This window comes from Rhamphochromis sp. 'chilingali' (genome assembly GCF_963969265.1).
Source record: "Rhamphochromis sp. 'chilingali' genome assembly, chromosome: 11".
Lineage (NCBI taxonomy): Eukaryota > Metazoa > Chordata > Actinopteri > Cichliformes > Cichlidae > Rhamphochromis > Rhamphochromis sp. 'chilingali'.
Window position 1 is genome coordinate 19,603,012 of NC_137938.1, and position 17,504 is coordinate 19,620,515.

At 38.6% G+C, this 17,504-nt stretch overlaps 5 protein-coding genes across 7 annotated transcripts; 1 reads left to right on the forward strand and 4 right to left on the reverse strand.

The window, feature by feature from the left end:
- Positions 1 to 496: 496 nt before the first annotated feature.
- LOC308406527 (casein kinase II subunit beta-like) lies at positions 497 to 3,913 on the reverse strand. The gene is made up of 7 exons (XM_080897590.1): positions 3,786 to 3,913; positions 3,349 to 3,424; positions 1,474 to 1,576; positions 1,270 to 1,385; positions 1,103 to 1,178; positions 799 to 988; positions 497 to 692 (listed from the first exon to the last, which is right to left on the reverse strand). The coding sequence occupies exons 2-7, from the start codon at positions 3,418 to 3,420 to the stop codon at positions 602 to 604; spliced, it is 648 nt and encodes a 215-aa protein (XP_080753716.1). The 5' UTR covers positions 3,421 to 3,424; positions 3,786 to 3,913; the 3' UTR covers positions 497 to 601.
- A 1,614-nt stretch (positions 3,914 to 5,527) lies between these two features.
- Positions 5,528 to 7,532, reverse strand: LOC308405837 (allograft inflammatory factor 1-like). The gene is made up of 6 exons (XM_080896595.1): positions 7,438 to 7,532; positions 7,186 to 7,247; positions 7,042 to 7,108; positions 6,899 to 6,940; positions 6,561 to 6,726; positions 5,528 to 5,936 (listed from the first exon to the last, which is right to left on the reverse strand). The coding sequence occupies exons 1-6, from the start codon at positions 7,451 to 7,453 to the stop codon at positions 5,849 to 5,851; spliced, it is 441 nt and encodes a 146-aa protein (XP_080752721.1). The 5' UTR covers positions 7,454 to 7,532; the 3' UTR covers positions 5,528 to 5,848.
- A 670-nt stretch (positions 7,533 to 8,202) lies between these two features.
- On the forward strand, positions 8,203 to 10,245 carry LOC308405261 (uncharacterized protein). Its single transcript, XM_080895765.1, has 8 exons — positions 8,203 to 8,307; positions 8,616 to 8,933; positions 9,015 to 9,290; positions 9,379 to 9,432; positions 9,530 to 9,709; positions 9,817 to 9,858; positions 9,950 to 10,009; positions 10,132 to 10,245. Exons 1-8 carry the CDS (start codon positions 8,241 to 8,243, stop codon positions 10,137 to 10,139), a joined length of 1,005 nt encoding a protein of 334 aa, XP_080751891.1. The 5' UTR covers positions 8,203 to 8,240; the 3' UTR covers positions 10,140 to 10,245.
- Positions 10,246 to 10,434: 189 nt separating this feature from the next.
- LOC308405260 (obscurin-like) lies at positions 10,435 to 12,888 on the reverse strand. The gene is made up of 8 exons (XM_080895764.1): positions 12,810 to 12,888; positions 12,126 to 12,410; positions 11,735 to 12,025; positions 11,384 to 11,656; positions 10,979 to 11,245; positions 10,790 to 10,888; positions 10,644 to 10,669; positions 10,435 to 10,564 (listed from the first exon to the last, which is right to left on the reverse strand). The coding sequence occupies exons 1-8, from the start codon at positions 12,880 to 12,882 to the stop codon at positions 10,442 to 10,444; spliced, it is 1,437 nt and encodes a 478-aa protein (XP_080751890.1). The 5' UTR covers positions 12,883 to 12,888; the 3' UTR covers positions 10,435 to 10,441.
- A 623-nt stretch (positions 12,889 to 13,511) lies between these two features.
- cyp21a2 (cytochrome P450, family 21, subfamily A, polypeptide 2) lies at positions 13,512 to 17,239 on the reverse strand (the record flags this gene model as incomplete). 3 transcript variants are annotated; one of them, XM_080896153.1, is made up of 12 exons in its annotated part: positions 13,512 to 13,905; positions 13,991 to 14,094; positions 14,913 to 15,079; positions 15,170 to 15,283; positions 15,462 to 15,545; positions 15,719 to 15,805; positions 15,895 to 16,005; positions 16,174 to 16,269; positions 16,363 to 16,517; positions 16,592 to 16,681; positions 16,775 to 16,957; positions 17,125 to 17,239. In XM_080896153.1, 12 exons carry the CDS (start codon positions 17,237 to 17,239, stop codon positions 13,640 to 13,642), a joined length of 1,572 nt encoding a protein of 523 aa, XP_080752279.1. In that variant the 3' UTR covers positions 13,512 to 13,639. The 3 variants fall into 3 exon arrangements, with proteins under 3 accessions (XP_080752279.1, XP_080752278.1, XP_080752277.1); XM_080896152.1 differs by having other exon boundaries at positions 15,462 to 15,542; positions 17,116 to 17,239; XM_080896151.1 differs by having other exon boundaries at positions 17,116 to 17,239.
- Between the last annotated feature and the right edge of the window lie 265 nt (positions 17,240 to 17,504).

The window sequence follows — 17,504 nt, forward strand, 5'->3', positions numbered from 1 at the left end:
TTGTTAGAGCTGTCTAAACAAGCAAATACACAGCCACTATATCTCATGAAACTGAAGAGTAACATTTAAAACAAGCATAGGTCCTTTTGGCTTTTCTTTATCTCTCTAATTTGGTATTCACTGGTTGTTGGTAAGAGCACCTGAATCTATTTGCACATATTACAAGAACAACATCTAAGCACATTCCTACATGTGTTCTGGATTTAATAGTTACATTTTCATGAGGCTTAATCACTGATAAGGCAAACCTCTTGGGGCTGGTGGTGAGACATTCTGTTACATTCAACTAAGCCGCAAAGCAAACTGCAGTAAAAGTCACTTTTCAATCTAAAAGAGAAACCCCTTTATTTTGAAAAGATGGACTGACATCAGTTAAGGTTCAACCACATGTCTGAAGCTCAATTAATTAGTATAATTAAAAACTGCTCAACTGTAACTGCCTCCTAAAAGAGGGGAAATGGCTGAATCTGAAAGTGCTTATCAACACAGAGGTGAGTTTGGAGAACTGTACAGGTATTTATTGGTTATACACAATCAATTGCTTCACGCAAGTTGTAAACAACAAAGTCTCTGAGTCCACTGTCTTTGTCAAAGATGGCTTCTAGCGAATCACCTTTACTGGGCTCTTGAAACTTGATGCTGCCTGAAGCTGGAGTTGATAAGCCATCGGGTGGATTTTGAAACCATACAGCCTAAAAAAAAAGAACAAAAATAAATAAATAAATTCCTCGCTTTTCAGAGGTCAGTGGTTTGGTGTCGTTTGAAAACTGAGTGTAACATTGATGCAAAAGAACAAACCTTGGCACAAACTGATTGGCGGGTCGCTTTGGGCGGTACTCTGGGTGCACCATGAACAGCATGTGAGGGAACCCCGTGCCAAAGTAGGCTCCATCCGTGTGGTGGTGCCTAGAGGATTTAGGGGTGTACACATCCATGCACTTTGGGCAATAAAGCTTCACCATCGCTTCTCCCGGTATATCCGATAAACCTACGTTACGCAGGAGAGAGAGAAAAGAAGGGATAGTCACAAATATCACAGTGTGTTGTTTAGTTCAAGTGATCCCCCCCCCCCAATGAGAAGATCAAAAACAATCAGACCTACCAATCGGAAGCATTGGCTGATTCTCACAATACACTCTGGGGCAATAGCCAAAATCCCCCTGCTGATACTTTTCCAACTACAAAAAAGAACAAACTTAAATCACTCGTGATGATCATGTTGTGGTGCCTGTAAGAGGTTGTTGCAAAAACTATAAAATAAGAGCCCACCATTTGTGCAATGCCTCTGTTTGTGAGGATGTAACGTGCATGTATAAGTCCGTACAGCATCTCTGCTGCCTGCTCTATCAGGTCGCTCTGGTTTGGATTATCTTCAAGCTCCTCATCTGTTTAAATAGAAACAATTTAGCCTGTTTAACTATTTTACTATCTCATTTTATGAGAGAAGTGGTTTGCACCACTTTAAAATCTCACCTGGCTCCAGGTCAAGAATCATATCCAGAGCCTGGCGGTAATGAGGCACCTGCTCATTCAACCCCGTCAGGTTAAACTTGTCCTGTATGTAGTCTTCATCAACCTAAAACACAGCAGCAGAAGGAAACCAAAGGCTATTAATAGCACAAGTTACTGTTGCAGCAGTGCACTGCACAGCACACTGATATAGAACCATTATACAAAAGTTTAACAAGATTACTGCGATGCAGCCAGCTATTTTTTGGCATTTTTCATTTAAGCATTTTTACTTGATGCCCTTTTTGTACTCTTAGAAAGAAAACCCTTCGTGCTCTTCACAAACAGGCGAGGAGAGCAGTTGCAACAGTCAGGTCTTAACTATATGTAGCTGAACTGAAAACTACGTGTGTGTAAAATGTCCAAGGTGGCATCTTCCAGCCCCAAAGATACCAAATAATAAAATAAATAATGCAGACCAGAAAGTAAATGACGCAGCAGATTATCCTGGTTACAGGTTACTGGCCATAGTGTGACCTTGACCCCAGGTTGATATCCAGTAGGTGACGACCTACTCCATCATTTAAAGATTTCCCTGCAAGTTATTGAGACACTGCAATATAAATAACAGTACAGGGATATTTGACCAAGAGAGAAATTCAGACACTCAAACACAAAAAAAAAAGGGAAATGTGTTTTATTTGGTGGTTTCAGTTCTGAAATTACAACAGAACAGAAACTACTGGATGGAAAAAAGTAGCTGAGGTGATTAACTGATTTCTAACCAAAGGAACTTCCAAGAGTCCTTCTAATGTAAAGCTGCAGCTACTTCTAGCATCTACAAATTCATTTGAATTCAGTGTGTTGTTTGCCTAATAGATAACAGTTCAGATTTAAAACTTCAAGCACATTTTTGATGCATTTGAATTTTTCTTGTTTTTATGGAAGGTGGTCTAATAAATTCATTAAGCACATACACCTGGTAAGAAGGTAAAATATCATCTTTACATAGCCTGGTTAGTTTGATTTAAGCACATTCTGTACATTTCAGTACTTGCATGTGTTATTCCACATAATATATCAAACAAAATCATGAGTGTGGTGGTCATTTTTGTCTTCTTTATAGCTGATGGCTTTAGTCCACCATACACGTCACACTTTACTGGTTTGGCAAAAGGTCCCAGTACGCTCTCAAACTGTTTTTTATTTTTTATGTTGTTAGCTGAGATTATAAATTTAGCAAAGTAATTTTTGATTGAGAGTAGCTTCACTACGATTTCCAAATGGTTTTGCAACATGCAGCATATCCTTAAGTACTGGCTGTTTTGATGTGTCACCACTATACTAGGCATTTATCTTTCAGTCTAAGCATGCATGGTGCAGGGTCTCAGAATCCTGCTGAACTCCGAAATGGTTCACAGATTACATCTGCATGATTTATAGAAATCTTTCAATCATAAAGTTCAAGTGTCTCCATGATCTTAATCAATAAATTATTCTTTAGGTGATGTTGTAACTATTAACATAAGTGTGCAAACAGAGAAAGTGATCATAAGAAACCAGCACACCACATCAGGTTTGATTTATTCAAAGAAAGTCTGTACGTATGGTCTGATGTGCAAATACATTTGATATATCTTGGTGCTGTGATGAATATGGACCAAAAATCAAGAAGTCAAGGTTCGATTTAATTTAATCATGCGAACCACTAAGGAATTGTGTATTTATGCAGAGTGCTTGTGCTGCCACAGTGTAGAGCAGCCTGATGGTGTGGGGACATAATTTACGCTTCTGTATACTCCGCCAGCAGGCGATGCGAATGATGAAGTCTGTGAAAAGCTTATGACGGTGCAACTAAAGCTTTGAAAAATAAAGAGTGAAAATGAAAATGAGACTGACCTCGCAGAAGAACTCGTTCCCTCTGAGTCCACAGAACCACGATATCCAGGACACCTCCTCTGAGCTGCTCATCCTCCTGACAAACCAACATAGCCGCAGTGAACCAATTTACACCCAGAAAGGTTAAAAACAAAGGCAGTAAAACATTAACAGGGTTAGTGAGCCGAGCTTTATAAGTGAACATAGCACAACATTATTTTCAGCACAGATAAGGACTGCAGCTGACACCTGGGGTTTTACTAAAAATGTTAAACATAATCTTTAATTGAGCTTAGACCTGCCTCTCAAACCTGGGAAATACGTCAGCTCTTGATTTAGCATGCTGGCTAGCGTTCATGCTAACACGTTCAGTACAAATGTATTACTGTAACGGCACATTAACATAAATACCGCCTATGTGTTTGTATAACTGTATACAAACATTCGCTTTCACTCACCCTTCTTTTATATTAAATAACGCATCAATTTGGAAGCTTTGCTAAGCTGTCCTCCCTCCCAGGGTGACAAAATATAATTTCCGGTCATGCGTTCTTTTCAAAATAAGGTAGCCGACTACACATCCGGCTAGTGATGGCCAAATGAAGCTTTCTGAAAACGGTTCGTTACTCGAAGCTTTTCAACACAGTCCTTTTTGGTGACATCTTGTGGCCAAAAATATGAAGAGCAGCTTGAATCCACAAAATAAAACCAACTGCTTCATAATGATTGTCCACTCTACAGAGTGGAATTCTGTCTGATATTGGGCTGCTGTTGTGTTGCTTTGAACGTGTATTTTTTTGTGTTAAAAAAATGTGGTTTATTTGTTTAATAAATAATTTTGACCAGTAAACTTTCCTTGTTTAAACATGCACCATGGTGTGGTCTTTCTTTGCTTGTGACTTCTTGATGTTGGTAAATACAATAATTGAAAAATACCACGTTACATATAACATACATATAATAATGCACATTATGGAGTATGCTTCTGTTGTGACGTCCTGCCTCCATGTACTTATGCAATTAATCGCTAGACGGGTATATTTATAAACAATATTATATTAGGGAAATTTTCCTATACATATTTTTGACCTGGGGGTAGAATTGATTGTGAGATGGAAAGGGAAAATGCTTATGAGGTTGCAAATTAAAAACATGATGCATTTAAGGTAACACTTTTCATTTTTATTTAAGAAGAGAAATGAAATGAAAGTTTTTCTAAAGTTATTTAATGATATTTATATTATGAAAAGCAGATTTTTGACATTTTAAGTTTTTCCCGTTTCCAGATAAAATAAACACGCACAAAACAAAAGCAAACAGCCAGAACACAAAGCTGGAAAAACCCACCCGATTGACCAAAATCAACTCAAAATACTCCCACACAACAGAACCTCCTCTATTCCTCGTTGGCTCCAAATCTCTCAGTAGAATGATCAGTGGTTCGCTATCTGTCACCATCAAAACACTCCACAAATCCCGCGAATGATTCACCTTCTTATAAACCATTGAATCAGATACCGAAGCAGTTAGCTTCTAAATGAAGCTTCGGACGTCACTGATCACGTGACTCTGGCCAAACGAATCAAGCTTCGACACAGTGCTTCTGAAGCAGTGTGTTGATTTTTTTGACACACGCCATCACTACATACGGCATATATTAGGCGAAAGCGAAGGAGAGATAAGCCTACTACCGGTACAATTATCTTTTTGTTGTTTGTTTGTTTGCCATGTTCTCTAAGATCAACATCTGACGTTGCTATATTAGAAGAAAAGTGGCCACACTGTTGTATATTGTGAAACACCCAATTTTTTAAACTACTATAGTAAATAAATACAATCAAATCCAACAATAATGGAAGTAATACGTCAGATCCAAATGAGACATGGTTCACCTTAGTTCAAGTAGGCTAATGTTATGATAATGTCAGTCATGCATCCCAAATTGAATGTGATAGTTAAGAGGTGTGCCTCTATCTCCTCTGTCTGTAAAATACCTTGATGCATGGAGGAGATGCAATGGAAACATACCTTTGATTTTGTTTTTTTTTTAATTAATATGAAAGAATATAAAATAAAAGCGAGCGAAAGCAGCTGTTTGTAGTTATATCTCATGTGTTTAATATTTTTACTTTTAGGCTCTTTTAGCTATAAGGGTTAAAAACAGAAAAGCAAAATGCAATGCAGTTTAATCTTTTCACTTTAACAAACATAACATGAGATCCGTGACTGTTTAACCACGTAATTTTTAATGAACTTGTAAAAATGTTGACCTTCTAACATGAACCACACTGATCACATATTTTGCCACTGCCATGTACATTTCACATTATCAGAGTACTTGAACAAACACCTAGAACAGTACAGTTCTAGTACATGCAGGCTAGTTTACATCTCTTCATGAAAATTGCACATTTTACTTCATGTTTCATTTTTTTCACAACTTTACCTTTGATTGATTTTAAAATCTAGGCGGGGGGAAGGGGGGGGAGGTTTATTGACAGAATTCAGCTCGGATGGAAGGTCAGGGCAGGTCTGAAAAGGTTTTACGACGAGGTGGTCCAACTTCTTTCTGCTCTTCTTCCTTTGCCATGCCTTCAAACATCAAGATCCTTGAATAAAAACAAGACATTTTACATGCTTTAAAAAGCATTCTTGCAAACCTCAGACGTTACGCATTTGTTTCTCTATTGTCGGTAAGCGGTAGGCCTAGATCTTTTTAGTTTCAGTTTATTTATGAAAATGCTTCTGTGCTGGAATTGAAATACAAGATTTCTTTTATTATTCCTTCTAAGAAAAACTCTTCTCATCTGTAAATGTATCTTATGGGTTGCTGTGCAAGCTGTTATTGTGAATAGTATTTATTTATGTAAAATTGTTATTATCACAGTGAGATGGATAGGATCTTTTTACCCCACTGCCAACAACAAAACGACAAACCTACAGAGCATGTGCACGTAGCAAGTAAAGTGAAAGTAAATGAGAAGAAAGTGTTCATGTAAATGAAACTCATTCCCCAAGTTAACCAAACTGCAGAAAATATCTGAAGGACTACTTTGATATATAGGCTCAGTTTCAACATAACCAGTAATTTCACAAGTATAGGTTTCTGATGTCCAGTATTAGTTCAGTTTTTCAGTTGTTTGGGAAGTTCTTCTCACTATAACCTTATTTGACCTTGGACTCCACTTGCAGTCTACAGCTATGCTCTGAATAGCAACTTATTTCATACTCACAGTTTTAAAATTGCATTTCTCTTTCCCAGCATCATATTGAGGAAGTCATTGTAGCTGATAGTGTCTTTTGAGCTACTTCCAACCACCTCTGCCATCATTTTTTTCAGTTCCAGGTGAGTCTTGGCCAATCCAAGTTTCTCCAACATCCTCTTCAAACCCATTATGTCTATAAAATTACAAGTGCGCAAAAAGAAAAATGAAGTAAAAAACATTACTGCTTGCTTAATCTGAGAGGTTTATTTTGTTGTTGTTTTTGTCTGAGGCACTACTGAAAGTAGCACTTGCTTAATGTTGCTAAAAAAAATTACTTCAGGGCTGCACGGCTAGTGGCGTCCTACCTATTTCCCCTTTGTCGTTGAGATCAAACTCCATGTATTTCTCTGTAACATAAACAATAAGATTATTATTATTCCAAAATTTATGACTTTGCACCAATTGAACAATGAACTGAAGTGTTACTGGTACCCCCTTTGAGACTCACTTTTAAACATTTCAAGCTTTGAGGCCAGGTCTTCCTCTCCTTCATATTTAGGATCTGTGAGAAAAGCCTAATAATGACATAAATACACAATTTAGCATCGCAGGGTGTCAGTCGACGTCTTGGACAGTTCTGTGTTTAGCTCACCTCGTTGATACCATTTAGCTTTTCCTCCTGCTGAGACTTTAGAAGACCAAATGCTTTACCACCTGTGAAAAACCAATATTTTAGGAACAACAACAGCCTGAGAGAACTCTCACAAACAATCAATAAGAACTGGTAGTTTAATGGATGAATTAATAACATAAATGAATGATTAAATAAGTAAATTCAGTCTTGTATTGTTCAGGCTGGTTAAAGTGGCTTTAACAACCAAAGCTAACAGAAAGACAAACTAACCTTGAGCACAGTCCATTTCTGTCAAGAGAGCTGAGAAACTGTGAAACCAACACAAACACAGGCGGAAGGTTACGATGATGCTTCTATAAACTGAACGAGAAGAGGAAGTGAAGTGACAAAGTTTCAGTTAGACAGAAGAGGTTCCTCTGTTACATTTAAGGCTGCAGAAAACGAAGCCAACCTGATGACACAGATAATAATTTAGGAGAACTGTGCATGCAGGACACACGTGTGATCTATCAGCTTATTTAAAATTCTATGTTTTAGGAAGAAGACGTATGTGGCAATAAGATCTTTCTTTAGTGCTCTGGTCTGGAAACTTTTGCTCATGAGGCATTTTTGGATTACATCATATTTTGTTATTCACAGTTTTTTTTTCTGGGTGTGGGTTCCTTTTTATTCATTTAAATGAAAGAGTTATGCACATTTACACCTGGAAGTACCTCAAAGGTGAAATGTCTGTACCAGTGAACAGCTCCACTGGAACGGGTGGAAGTAAAATGGTTTAAGCAGTCACATAAGTCAGATCAATGTGTTTGGAGAGAACTTTAGTGCAGCTTTATCACTTTCTTTTCCTTACTTTAAACATGAGCCCAGAAAGCAACTTGGCCACAAAACTGGCCAAATGTAATGCCTAGTTCTTGCCACACTGTGGTATTGTTGATCACATAATCAGGTAAAGAACATCCAAAAGACTCATGGTAGTTTCCAGTTGAGACTTCTATGTAACTTCAAGGAAGTGAAAATAAAAAGGTCTAGAGGTGACTGATCTTTGTCTCTTCACTAGCTGCATTACACAGAACATGTTACATTTATATCTTCAGGGTTACCTTTCTTTAATTCTGTTGAATGTCGCATCAGGATTTGGAGGTAAGCAGTTCTGCAGATAATGTCTGGATCTGATTGGATAAAAATAAACGCTTTTTAACTATGCTTGCTACATTTGTAATTAAGTAACTAAAGGTTTATTCAGTGTATATCATCTTGGCTCCAAAAATTATTTAACAACAAATGCAATTTCATTATATGCCATGAATCTAAAAATATGCATACTGCTAATCTGATATTGCATATTTTGGTGTAAACTTTCTAACCAGCAAAAATGAGGTACTTGCTTCCTTGAATGCGATGCATGTATTAGTACATTTAGACTCATTATTTAACTTTTGGCTTAACAGATACTGAGCCCATCTTAGCTGTTCAAGAAGAAGATGTAGCTCTCACTTGTTTCAGTCAAAATGACACGGATCCAAACAGCTTCTACAGATACAGCGTGACAAAGTTTGCTACAGATCCTAATCAAGTGAAGGATATGTTTAAATGGCCCACACCGAGCAACGATGTGTATAAACGTGTAAAATGGGTAGCTGATGGAAATGGACAAAAATGCTTAACTCTGACAAAACTTCAAAAATCCGACGCAGGACTGTACACTTGTGAAATGTGGAAAGGATGGGACCGTGTTGCGGCCAAAAACATATCTTTGAGAATAAAAGGTAAAACTTTTTACTACTTTCTCTTTACTTTGCAAGCAAATATCTCACTGGTGAGTCACATGATTTGTTATGATCTTGCAGACTGCAAAGTCCTTGAACCTGTGAAGGCCGCACCCAGCATGCCTGCCAAGTTAAACTGCCCAGTAAACATGACAAGTGGACAACAAGAACCTCAAAACATCTCCTGGGCAATCCAGAAAGGAGACATGCGTGAATCACTCGACTCCAGCAAAGCCAAAACTGATGGTACATCTCTGACTTTCCAGTCTGTGAACACCAGCGACAGTGGCTGGTATACATGCAGTTACACGCTTGGTAAAACTCAGCGCTGCTTTGACACCAATCTACAAGTACAAGGTCAGTGATTTTTTTCTTTGACATGTCAAAAGCAATGATCAAACATACACACAAGTAATATGTAAGATTCCTGTTTTTTCACACGAAGCTTTTGTGACCACATCGGTTCCGGTTATTCCAACAAAAACTCCGAGTCTGCCAGGTCTGTTTGCCTTTGCTGTCTTGCACATTCATTAAATCATATTTATGATTATATGTTCACTATATTGTTGCTTTAACTTTCGCCTTGTTCTCTTTAGCACCAAAAGCCAATGATATATCTCTGTCGCAAAGGAAGGAGGAGAGCAATGATGCTTTAATTGCAGTTGTGGTCTGTGTCATTTTGGGGATGATCATAATTGCTGCTGTGATTGGACTCGTTGTGTACCGCAGATGCAAAACCCAGAGAATCACACAGTTACACCAGAGGCGCTTTAACGGTTTGATCTGACTTTAAACTCTTTCATTCTTATCACACTGTCATGCAGTCACACTAACTTTACGTAGTGTTGAGTTGTTTAAATATTTCTGTTTTCTTGTTATTCAGGTAATTGTATGTCTACATATGAGATTGTTGCACCTTTGACGAGTGAGTGCAAACTCTCTTCTTACTGCGCTTTTTAGCCACTGTGATGCCTTTCTGTTCAACACTTGACTTGAACCTTTTTCTTTTTTCACAGATATTCCAGGCCAGCGAATCAACAGTCTGTATCAAATGCCAGACGAAAGCTTAGTTACCTGTAAGTTGTATGAGGTTTTGCCTCCTTTATGAAATTGTTCAAATCTTATCATGTCAACAAAAAACAACCCAACAACAACGAAAACCAAAGAAACCAAAACATTTTTCTCTCCTTTGTTGCAGTCCAATAATAAATATTTTCAAGTAAGGAAGAAGATTCTCCTTTGCAGTTATCTCATCCTTGCAGTGTGGGTTGGATTTTCAAAAGTAGATAAGTTTGCATGCTTATAATGTAACCAGTCATGTTTTTGTAACTTTATTTCTTTAAAATCTTGCATGCATGTCTGTAGCAAGGCAAAGGAGGAGCTGATTTACTGTGCATTTCTGTTTCTTGAAATAGAAAAAAGTCTGTTTTCAAACAGGTTTTGTAAACCACATCTGTTGATGATTTTGAAGTTTGTGATAAAGACAAAGAATAGCATGTGGTTTCACTCTAGTTCACAGCTTGTAATAAATCATAAAAACTGGTTGTTGCAGTGGCTGCTTCTCTTTTTAAATGTTGTTGTTGTTGTTGTTCCTCATTACGATCATCCTGAACGACCTCGTACACATGAGTCTGAGGAGAAGAGCACCAACATTAGTGAAATAGGACATGTGAGCTTGACTCGGCATGATCCTGTTTTTTGATATCTTACCATTTCAGTACTGGGCTGATCATTAGCTGCAGACCAAGAAGGAAAACATTGTGGTCATTGTGGAAATATTCAATCTCCATCAAAGCCTTAGAGTAATTCATGTTGTAGCTGTTGTTTGGTTGTAATTTCTGAAGCACATTCAGTACCTGCATCCTTGTTGCGCTTCCTCTTGGTGTAAATGTAGAGCCCACCCGCCACTATCAGGATGACTAGAGGCAGGCCTACCCAGGCAGGTGTTTGCAGAGCTGGGGAAAGGAATAATTTTCCGATCAGTTTGGTCATGAATAGAAGGTGCATTCAGCAGACAAGGCAACAGTAAAGTAATTCATGCTTACGGTCAACGGCACGCCACTTTTTTGATGCCACCCGAGCGCCCTCTCTGTGCACAGAGCATGTTATATCTTCGTATGATCGCACTGATGACTCTGGGAGAAATAACTTCTTTATCAGAGTATTATTGATATTCATTAATTCACTCTGCCAACCTTTGTGGGCACTTCCTGACCAAGTTAATTCAAAGTCATTTTCACATTCTGTGGCACAGGTAAGTGCACAGGTCAAGGTGAGATTCTCTCCTCTGAGCCCTGCAGGCATTGCAGTTACTGTAAAAATGTAGAACATGAGAGATGAAACATCAGATATCGATAGCTATCTCTCCATCTCTCCATCTCTCTCTCTTTCTCTCTCATATTTGTATGTGTATATATATACACTTGCATCTACAAAGTTTTAATACTTACCATCAAGGGTATGCAGCCTGAATTTATTGAGCACATCTTTTTTATCAGTGGAGTGTGAACACTGGTAGTCTCCAGCATGCAGTGAGCTCAGTCTGCTAATGACCAGAGAGGAATCTTGATTAACATGTGATGCTTTTATTTGGCCATTATCAGGTGAGCTAGCATCTCTCAGTTGCTTTTCACGCAAAGTCCACTTCATATCAGGAGAGGAAGTGTTGCCACAATTCAATAGTACTGACTCACCCACTGTGGCAAACACTTCCTCTAGTCCATCTGGGGAAAAGGGAGAACTGGTCACACTTTGTACGTACTGAGCAACATCTTTCATTTTGTGTACAGGCTGTGTAGCACCTTCTACTGTTGTCGTATAACTGATGGTGGCTTTAACAAGGTCATTCTGAGTTAGATGACATCTCCATTTTCTGTGGTGGTCTGTCGATTTTGTATCAATGATCAGTTTAGAGAAGCAATTACGTGGATGTTCAATTACAAATCTGCTTCCATTTATTGGTGTATCATCCTCAGAGCTCCAGTTGATATGAAGCTCTTTGCGGTTGAAACAGGGGTCAGCTCCTTTATCTGTACTGAGGTAACAATGAAGCTCCATCTTTTTGTCATTTGCAGGAAGTGACCTTTCAGTAACTGGTGGATAAAAAAAAGTGAGCATTGTGATATTTTTGTTTACTATTTCTGTATGTAAAACAAAAAAAACAAAAAGAAGGTGTGAAGCAAAAATACTTACTGCAAAGAATTCGAAGTGAAACACTTGACTTGAGCGTTCCACTCTTACACGTGTAAAGCCGTGCGTCATTGAGCACCAGCTGAGTAATCTGCAGAGAGCAGTCTTTGAGCAGGCGATACCTGTGGCTGCTTGGAGCTGTCGGTTTTTCTTTCTTTATAATCTCATCAGTTAAATTAAATTCTGCACTCATGTCCCAGCTGATAGAAGAACAGGTTTTGATAGAAGGGATACCACATGGCAAAGTAACATTATCTCCTTCTACAGCGACCATTAGCAAAGGGTTCCCTGAAGAAAATTACAGAAAAATGCATTTTTTTTAAATGAAAAAGATTTCTTAAAATCTATATATGCCATAAAATGAAAACTGTAACACTTGTGTACATGTGAGCAGTTCACAAAGGACTGAGTGAATATCTGAGATCACAATTATTTTGTGAGTTATTTTTATTATGGTTATTTTGCTATGATACAATATAAGGTAAAAAAAAAAAATCAGTAACCACTGACTAATTATTTTTCTGTGACACCAACAAGTTTTGTCTCATAACGGTGCCTCGTGGGTTAGAAAACAATCAGAAAGGATGAAATCAAGCCATGTCCAAGAGGGTTTTACAAGGTACCGCGTGTGAATATATTACATCATGTGTATATATATTTATAGGTGTTATATGTTTGTTTAATTACCAGTTGGATGATGTCCACTTGCTGCCTGTGTGAGATAAAAAAGACAGATTACCAACAGTGAGAGCGAGTCCATCTTGCCGTTTCCAGATTTTCTCTGTTATTGCAAAATGCTCTTATAGCAGAAGTCTTGCAAAACACTTTTCCAGGAAATGACACATGAAGATCATGTTTAACTGAGGAGAATGACTCATAAGAGAAATTTATATTTATGTAGTGATCGAGTCTGTCATGTTTATCCAAAATTGTCACAATCACTTTAAGTGTTGTGACTGTTGCGATTTACCTGTCAATTAAATTACTTTTAATAATAACGTCTACATTCCTTTTTATCACCAGGATGCTATTAATTGTGTAACAACCCAAACAGCAGATACTGCTGTATCCAGTGCTGTGGAGACTGCATTTTTAAGGTTTGTCCACCAGGTGGTGCTGTCAGATTCAGTGAAACCTGCAAAAAAGAAGGCTCTTTCACATTGTGGTGTCCAACTCCGTAGATACATTAACAGCATTCATTTTTACGACTTTTTACTCCTCTCACTTTAGTTTTTCATTTTGCAAAAATATAATTACTTATATGATCATTGTTGTAATTTCCCTCCACTACAGGTGAACATTAATGAGCACCAACAGTACAGTTATTCTGTGCATTGCCAATGAAGAAATAAAGACTTTGGTTTGGACATTTTATTCAGTGATGGTGGAACAAATAACTTTGATAATAAAGTGTAAGAATGAATAAGAATAAGAAGAGAAAATATAAATATGTGAAACATAAATTTGCACATGCATGGCCAACGCAAACAACAAGTCAGCAATACACCCACTGCAGCTCAGGGATTAGTCACAGGTCTTGGACGTGCTACAACTTCATAGGACTTGATTTTAAGCACAACACTGGCAACTCCTCTCAGATCAGGCAGTGAGGTCTCGCTCTCAGGCAGGAGGAACTGAAAATCTCTCAGCAAGTAGGCACTGAACAGAAAAAGCTCCATTTTGGCCACAGACTCTCCCAGGCAGAGCCGAGCCCCCCCTCCAAAAGGGATCAGGTCACGGGTGGAGCCGCCTCCGCTTCCTCCTCCTTCATTCAGAAAGCGCTCTGAAAGAGAGAGTGTCAATACTTTATTTGAACTCTTCTGAGCCAAGTGAAATGAACACAAATCACACAGCGTTTGGGACAGTACCTGGTTTGAAGCTGTATGGGTCAGGCCAAACTTCAGGATCATGATGTGCTCCAAAAAGATTAGGAATGATGACTGTGTTCTTAGGGATGAAATAACCTGCAATGCTAAACATGAGGAGGAGCCATGTATTTGTCTTGATGCCAAGTATCAAGCAACACACATACATAACAGGGCAACAGCAGAAAATGTGTATGTGTGTATGCCTGTTTGTTTGTTGTTGTTGTTTTTTCAGGTTTTGGTTAATTTAAATAATGTCTACACATCTTCTTTCTGCACAATTACATAAATAAACAATGCTGGTGCTTGTTGTTTTAATAAATTACATTTTTCTAAAGGTAATTCAAGTGGATGTCTCTTCATAAGTCTGATCTTGGAGGAAGAGCGGTGCCAAATGTTGCAATACTTCATACTTCCAGCATCACATTCCAGCATACTTCATTAATTAAAACCACTCCCTTTGGAGAAATGTGAGACTGTGGGAGATCTGGAGGCTGTACTAGCACATGTATCTCACACATAAACACACACGCACACACAAAGACAATTGTGTTTTCATATCTTTGTGGAGACATCTAATTGACATAATGCTTTCCCTAGCCGCTTACCCTGACCCTAACCATCAAAAATAAACGAAATGAGTGCCTGATACTAAAATCACATTTTGATCCTCAAAAATGGCTTCAAACTCGTGGGGACATGGATTTTGTCCCCATAAGGGCTGTTGGTCCGCACAACAAAAGAAAACTTCAAATTTTTGGTCCCACAAAGATATGTAAACATGGTACATGTGTGTACACACCCCCATCTACACACACACACACACACACACACACACACTCACACATATACACACACAGGTACTTAGTCAGTAGTGCTTATTGTGTGTTGTGTAGTTCCTGCTATTTATTATGTGCAGGCTGACCTGCTGTCTCTGATGGCTCTGTGTGGTACTGCCAAAGGGGCGACTGGCCTGAGCCTGAGCACCTCACTGATCAGAGAGCAGAGGACCGGAAGTCTGTGTCTGTCGCTGTATTTAGGGTATCGGCCCTCCAATACTGTGCACAGCTCCTCATATACCAACTCCTGCACCTGTAGATTACATTAGAAAGGATGCATAAAAAACAAAAACATGTATTTTGTTTTAACTTTTTTTTGTTTTTTGGTAAAAATTCCCAGTGCCTCTGGTCTGTGCAGGAGGAAGGCCACCATCCAGTTTAGCCAGGCCGCAGTAGTCTCTGTTCCCCCGATAAGAAGGTCCACTGTTGCCATGTGAACATGAATATCTGTTAATAGCTGGGAACATGAAGACATGTAATTTAATACTTTTACAGTGTTGCATGTTTCCACTTCTAATTGTGATCTTGAACTAAGCTTGCTCTATCATCATAGTTTGTAAAATTATCGGGACTTCAGGTGATTTATTAAGGAAAGCAGTCCACTATCTCTCCTGGTATTAACTGTATGTACTCACCGCTTTGTCTTCTGTGTTCTGATTGTCAAGTCCCTGGAGGAGGGATCCTGTGATGACATCCTGATTTTTTTTGTCCTGTGACTGCTTAAATAAATAGCAAAAGTAGATTAAAAGAGAGTTATTTTGGATGTTTTTAAATAACTTGTGTGATTTTGTGTTTGGTTTCACAAAATCACAGCAAGTATTTTCTTTGTCTTGCGATCTGAATGATTTCAATTCATGAGATCATTATTTTCTTATCATCTTACATTACTAACCTTGTAATTGTTGAGATGTCTTCCTATGATTTCGTCTCTCCTGACCACCTCTTTCAGAAGATGGGCAAAAACAGGATTGGGTAATTTCTTTGAGAGAACAAATGACATGAAATTATTTTCACAACATGGTACTGGTTTTATTTATTTGACCAATAGTCTAAATGGTGGATATTTACTCTAAGCAGTGGGAAAGAGTCCAGGGCTGATATCCAAGCGGAGCCCCACAGAGCAACAATCTCATTGAGACATCTGTGCAACTCCTGCAGCTCCGATGAGCTCTTATCATACTACAAGACACAAAGTAATGAGACACACTGTCCAAAAACAGAGGGAACGAGATGTCGTCATGCTTATCCTCAAGAGTTTCACTTCCTGATTAACAGAACATTATGAATGTACCTTTTCTAAGACGGTGACATGAAAACAAACAGAACTAGGGGGAGAAGAATACTCACTTCTATTCCGAAAGCCAGAGTGGTGATGACATTACTGGCCGCCACAGTAAAATCCTCTGACAGATCTACAGCACAGCCTTTATAGCCCATCAAAACCTAAACAGTGAACAAACCCGTGCTTTATCCCGAGCATTTGGTTTGCAAAGTCTTCCTTCTAAAATCTTGTTTTCCAGCTTTTTTTAACTGTACCTTTAACAGATGCAGCGCTTGTCTCTCAATGACATCATGCAAAGACTTTTTGCAGCAACGCTGCAGAGAACTATGGACAAGGCGATGTTGTGCCTTCCACTTTTCAGTATAGTCACCTAAAGATATGTTGCAACCTCCCCCAGACACAATATTACCTGAAAGAAATGAGTCAGGGTCATGATATCATATGACAACTACGCAGCCCAGTGCACTGAACTGAACTCTTTACCTGTGTATGAGATCGGTCTCCCGGCAAAGTCACACCATTTCTTCACCAGTGCTTCTCTTATGACTTCGCTGCTGTTCAGCACTACCATAGCTGAAACAACACGATTATAAGTGCAGTGTTTTGGTGTTATGCAATCTGAAATTTACTAAAAATGTCAACCGTTATCAATTAATGGATCATTACTTGTTGTTCCGCATTTAAGGCGATAAATGCTTCCATAGCGCTGTGCCAAATTTGTGAGGTGAATTGGTAGATGATCATGTTTCAGCTCCATCATATTACCAATGAGAAAGTGGCCGGGAGGGCCCGGGAGGGAAAGAGATGAGGAGCAGGGAAGAAACTGGTCCAGAAATCTAGAATCATCTCCTACACAGAATTAGAAAAGACAAAGTAAAATGGACAGGCGCAAACGATATAGAATAACAACCAGTTTCAGTTTTGTAAGTCTCCATATTTTTAATTTCATTATTTATTGCAACCATCAAAACCATATACTATAAAAAGACCGTGAATATATATTCAACTTGACTTACTTCCCTTATGATTTTCCTGAACATCTTTGTGTTTCTGACCAGAAATCCAATTCAGCACCATGAACAGCAGTACAACCAGGAACGCAGCTCCCACACTGACTATTGATATTTCCATTATCACTTAGAGTCTTCTCGCGGTGGTCAACACGCAGCCCTGAACATTTATAGTCCTCTCACAGGTCTTAAAGCCTGTCAGCTCGATACAGTGTTTGGTGTTTTCGCTATAATCAAGGACATCCAAATATTTGTTAGGTCAGCATGACTGTTGATGTGATAAATGCAGCACAAGACAGCCTAGACATGATTTGCACTCACTAAAGGGCATGTTAACACATTTTAGTTGACATTACAATCTGTCAAGCCTGTGTTTCTCAATCTTG

Bases quoted from the DNA above. Each gene is read 5' to 3' on its own strand.
- LOC308406527 (XM_080897590.1), bottom strand. From the start codon at position 3,420: ATGAGCAGCTCAGAGGAGGTGTCCTGGATATCGTGGTTCTGTGGACTC. The intron at 1,386-1,473 runs GTGAGATTTTAA...CTATTTAAACAG, and splicing joins GATTCTTGACCTGGAGCCAG to ATGAGGAGCTTGAAGATAAT. The intron at 1,179-1,269 runs GTGGGCTCTTAT...TCTTTTTTGTAG, and splicing joins ACAGAGGCATTGCACAAATG to TTGGAAAAGTATCAGCAGGG.
- LOC308405837 (XM_080896595.1), bottom strand. The intron at 6,941-7,041 runs GTGAGTCTCAAA...TTTATGTTACAG, and splicing joins AAAGCTTGAAATGTTTAAAA to AGAAATACATGGAGTTTGAT. The intron at 5,937-6,560 runs GTGAGTATGAAA...TTTTTATTCAAG, and splicing joins AGAAATGCAATTTTAAAACT to GATCTTGATGTTTGAAGGCA.
- LOC308405261 (XM_080895765.1), top strand. From the start codon at position 8,241: ATGTTACATTTATATCTTCAGGGTTACCTTTCTTTAATTCTGTTGAAT. The intron at 8,308-8,615 runs GTAAGCAGTTCT...TTGGCTTAACAG, and splicing joins TGTCGCATCAGGATTTGGAG to ATACTGAGCCCATCTTAGCT. The intron at 9,291-9,378 runs GTCAGTGATTTT...TTTCACACGAAG, and splicing joins CACCAATCTACAAGTACAAG to CTTTTGTGACCACATCGGTT.
- LOC308405260 (XM_080895764.1), bottom strand. From the start codon at position 12,882: ATGGACTCGCTCTCACTGTTGGTAATCTGTCTTTTTTATCTCACACAG. The intron at 12,026-12,125 runs GTAAGTATTTTT...TTTATCCACCAG, and splicing joins TTCACTTCGAATTCTTTGCA to TTACTGAAAGGTCACTTCCT. The intron at 10,565-10,643 runs GTAAGATATCAA...TCTTCTCCTCAG, and splicing joins ATCAGCCCAGTACTGAAATG to ACTCATGTGTACGAGGTCGT.